Here is a 2995-nt window from a genome sequence, read left to right as displayed (position 1 = left end):
TATTTGGTCTATTTTACTGCTGGCTATTATGGGATTATACACTTCTTTATTTTGCTAGATCATTGTCGATGTCTGATAAAGACATTCTGTCGGAGACATCCGCAGGCATCAAGTTTAGCCTTCTTTTCTACTTATTCTGCAACGACTGCAGGGAGCGTTCCCTCAGCTGGTGTGGTTTCCTCAGCCGAGGTAATTCCCTCTTTGTTCACCCGCCCCTTATGTAGGTGGACTGGCAAGGACTTGCACCTGTAGAAGACCCTACAGCAGTTGGTTCATTAAATTCATTAAGCCTCATGCGACCTGATGTCAATCCCGATCGTCAGAAGTTTTCCATTTTGCATGTCTTTGCTACTAAATACTCTTCACAGTTGATTATGCACCCTCATTTTGGCGTGATGAGTACTTTTAGCGCTCCTCTGTATCGCCATCTTTGGCTCTCGGGAGATAAAACGTAAATAAAAACGGGAAATTATGTGTATACTCGGTATATTGTCCCCGGTAAACGTGGTGAGTTCAACGTTTGCCCATTCGTCCAGCTTAGGTGCCACCTACGGTTTTTGCTCGCTTATCAATTTTTTGTTTTATCAAAATCTTTCTGCAGTTAACTTGTTGCAACGGATAAATGCTTGTTAGCATAGAGCAGAATGGAGTTACTTCCAAAAATGCCTATCATAGTTTTAAGTTCGATCAGTTGAGTGCTACAGTTAACAAGCAGTTAAATGATTTATTTTCACGACTGCATGAGGAATATTATCATAGATCTTACATAGAGTTTGATCGATCGAACCATGATTGGTTACTTCACGATTAATATTCTGCTGATTAGAAATAGATCTTCAATCTAAATTGTGCTAAAATTAAATAAAAAATCACAGATGTCTTATTTCTTTTATTTTATTTTTATGAGCTTAACTTTGTTTTTTAAAGAATCAAAGAAGAGATTCCAAGCCTTAACAAATTACTCAATTAAATAGCGAATTATCTGTATTAATCCAATAACATTACTAATTAGTAGTAAACGAAAGATAATAAGTACAGGTTGGTTGAAAACTTTTATAAGCAAAAATGAATTAGTGTGAATTTTTAATAAAATGTTTATTTTTATTCCAAATAGTCTGCCGCAACTTCAATATAATTATTCCAACGATTCTTCAATTGCTTTATTCCGTGTCTGTAATGATGTTCTGGAAGCTCTGCAAACTACTGTGCCACGGCTGCAATGGTTTCTTCATTCGACAGATTCTTCAAAACGCTTTCTACTAAGGAATTACTTACAATTTCTGAAGAGGTGAAAGTCAGAGAGAGTCCGATCTGAAGAATACCGTGGTTGTTCCAGCAAATCGTACTTTAATTCATTAAATTTCGCCATTGTCAAAACATTCACCATTTTTGTATGAATTTATGTTGTTGATAATCCTTCTATAATATAGAGCTTTATTACTGCGCGATATTCGGTGAAATTGTGAAAAAATCACCGATACGTCAGTTTCAAATTGCGCGTAAAAATAGACTGAATGGAGAGATCGAAATAGACATCTGAATATATTCAAATGAAAGATGAAGTGCCAAAATGGCTTAAAATTTTAATTTTTCTACTGGTTGATAGGTATCGCTCTCAAAATTTTTCAAGCAACCTGTACATTACTGCCTCATTGTTTGATAATGCATTACTCCTGGGTTATGTATATAATATTGTAAATAATATGATATATAAGTCGTATAACGTAAGTCGTATATTTTTAGTTATATGTATTTGCAGAATTGCTATGTGTTTTTGTCAGAATTCGAATTGTGGGTCAGGTATTTTTTATTTAACCCTCAATATGAGCTGTATTCTGTTATAAATTATTAATATAGACTTATTGTTTATATGATGAGATATTTGACGTATCTATCTTTCGTTTTTTTATTGTTGAAACTATTGGTATTTTCCGTATAGTTAGGAAGTGATTTGTTAGTGCTTTTTGTGGGAACGCCTTTAATATCTTTCCACATATGTGCTTATTGATAGAGATTCCTTCAAAATAATCTTCTAGCAGTAATGTTTTGTATTGATTAGTTTTTGTCTATGTTACGATTTGCAACTTTTTAATATGACACTTTTTGCTGTGGTCTATAATACATTACATTGATACTATATAAAGTCGCCATACCTTGTCCTTTTGTGCTTTCTTATTATTATCATATTTAAGATTTTTAATAGTTTTTATCCGTTTTTTGTGGATTTCATTTCATTTTCCGTTATATGGCTTGCTGACAAAGTGTTGTCATCACTGCCGGCTGTTAGTTCTGCTTAAAAAGATTTACTGTCTGTTACAGTTTTAGGGTTCTCTGTTTTTTTTTATCATCTTATATTAACCTTTCATTGTACCGTTCGCATGGAAATTTGATATAATGCAAGATATTCAACGTACATTTACCGGCATTTTTACTTTGATTAATGTCCTGCCAAATATTGCCAGATGAAATATTACATCTAAGCCAACATTGCGCACTCAACACTAAATGCACTTACTGGTTGCCTGGACCAAGGCGTGCAAACACCTTTCTGTCATAACCTCTGACACTTGAGCTAGAATTTGTAACTTCACTCGGGACACTAAAAAGTGATTTTCTCATAAATGTATTAAGCGGAAATAAATAAAACAGTTTCCGTTTCCTTATGCATATTGTGCAACAAAAACAAATCACATGAAATATCAGGTATCACATTTTGGAATTGGCTTTTAAAACAGTGCTGCCAGTAGGTTTGTCAGAACATTGCGATTGTTATCAGTTCAACAATGTTATCAGAACATTGTTGTGATATCAGTTGTGATGAAAGTCATCACAGTATGAAAGTCATCAGTATGCGCGATGTGGCTACTTTGTCTAACATGTTTTTTTATTATTTTTTGAAATAGTATTTTTGAAATTGTATTTGTCATTCAATTCACTGATAAAATGGACGGTGGGGGTCAGAGAGAAAGAGTAGTTAAATTTTCTTTCTTTGGGC

At 33.9% G+C, this 2995-nt stretch overlaps 1 protein-coding gene across 1 annotated transcript in view; it reads left to right on the top strand.

Moving 5' to 3' along the window:
• The window catches only part of LOC119666313 (mucin-5AC-like), a 7160-nt gene extending 5620 nt beyond the window's left edge, over positions 1-1540 (top strand). Inside the window, exon 4 of the mRNA XM_038075596.1 lies at positions 1431-1540. Within this exon, the coding sequence (XP_037931524.1) occupies positions 1431-1540 (110 nt within the window). The remainder of the gene's footprint in view (positions 1-1430) is intronic.
• The last annotated feature ends 1455 nt before the right edge of the window (positions 1541-2995 follow it).

The sequence above is a fragment of the Teleopsis dalmanni genome, chromosome 1, assembly GCF_002237135.1.
Source record: "Teleopsis dalmanni isolate 2A chromosome 1, ASM223713v2, whole genome shotgun sequence".
NCBI lineage: Eukaryota > Metazoa > Arthropoda > Insecta > Diptera > Diopsidae > Teleopsis > Teleopsis dalmanni.
The sequence above is the reverse complement of the archived record's forward strand: the minus strand, read 5'-3'. Positions and strand labels throughout refer to the sequence as shown.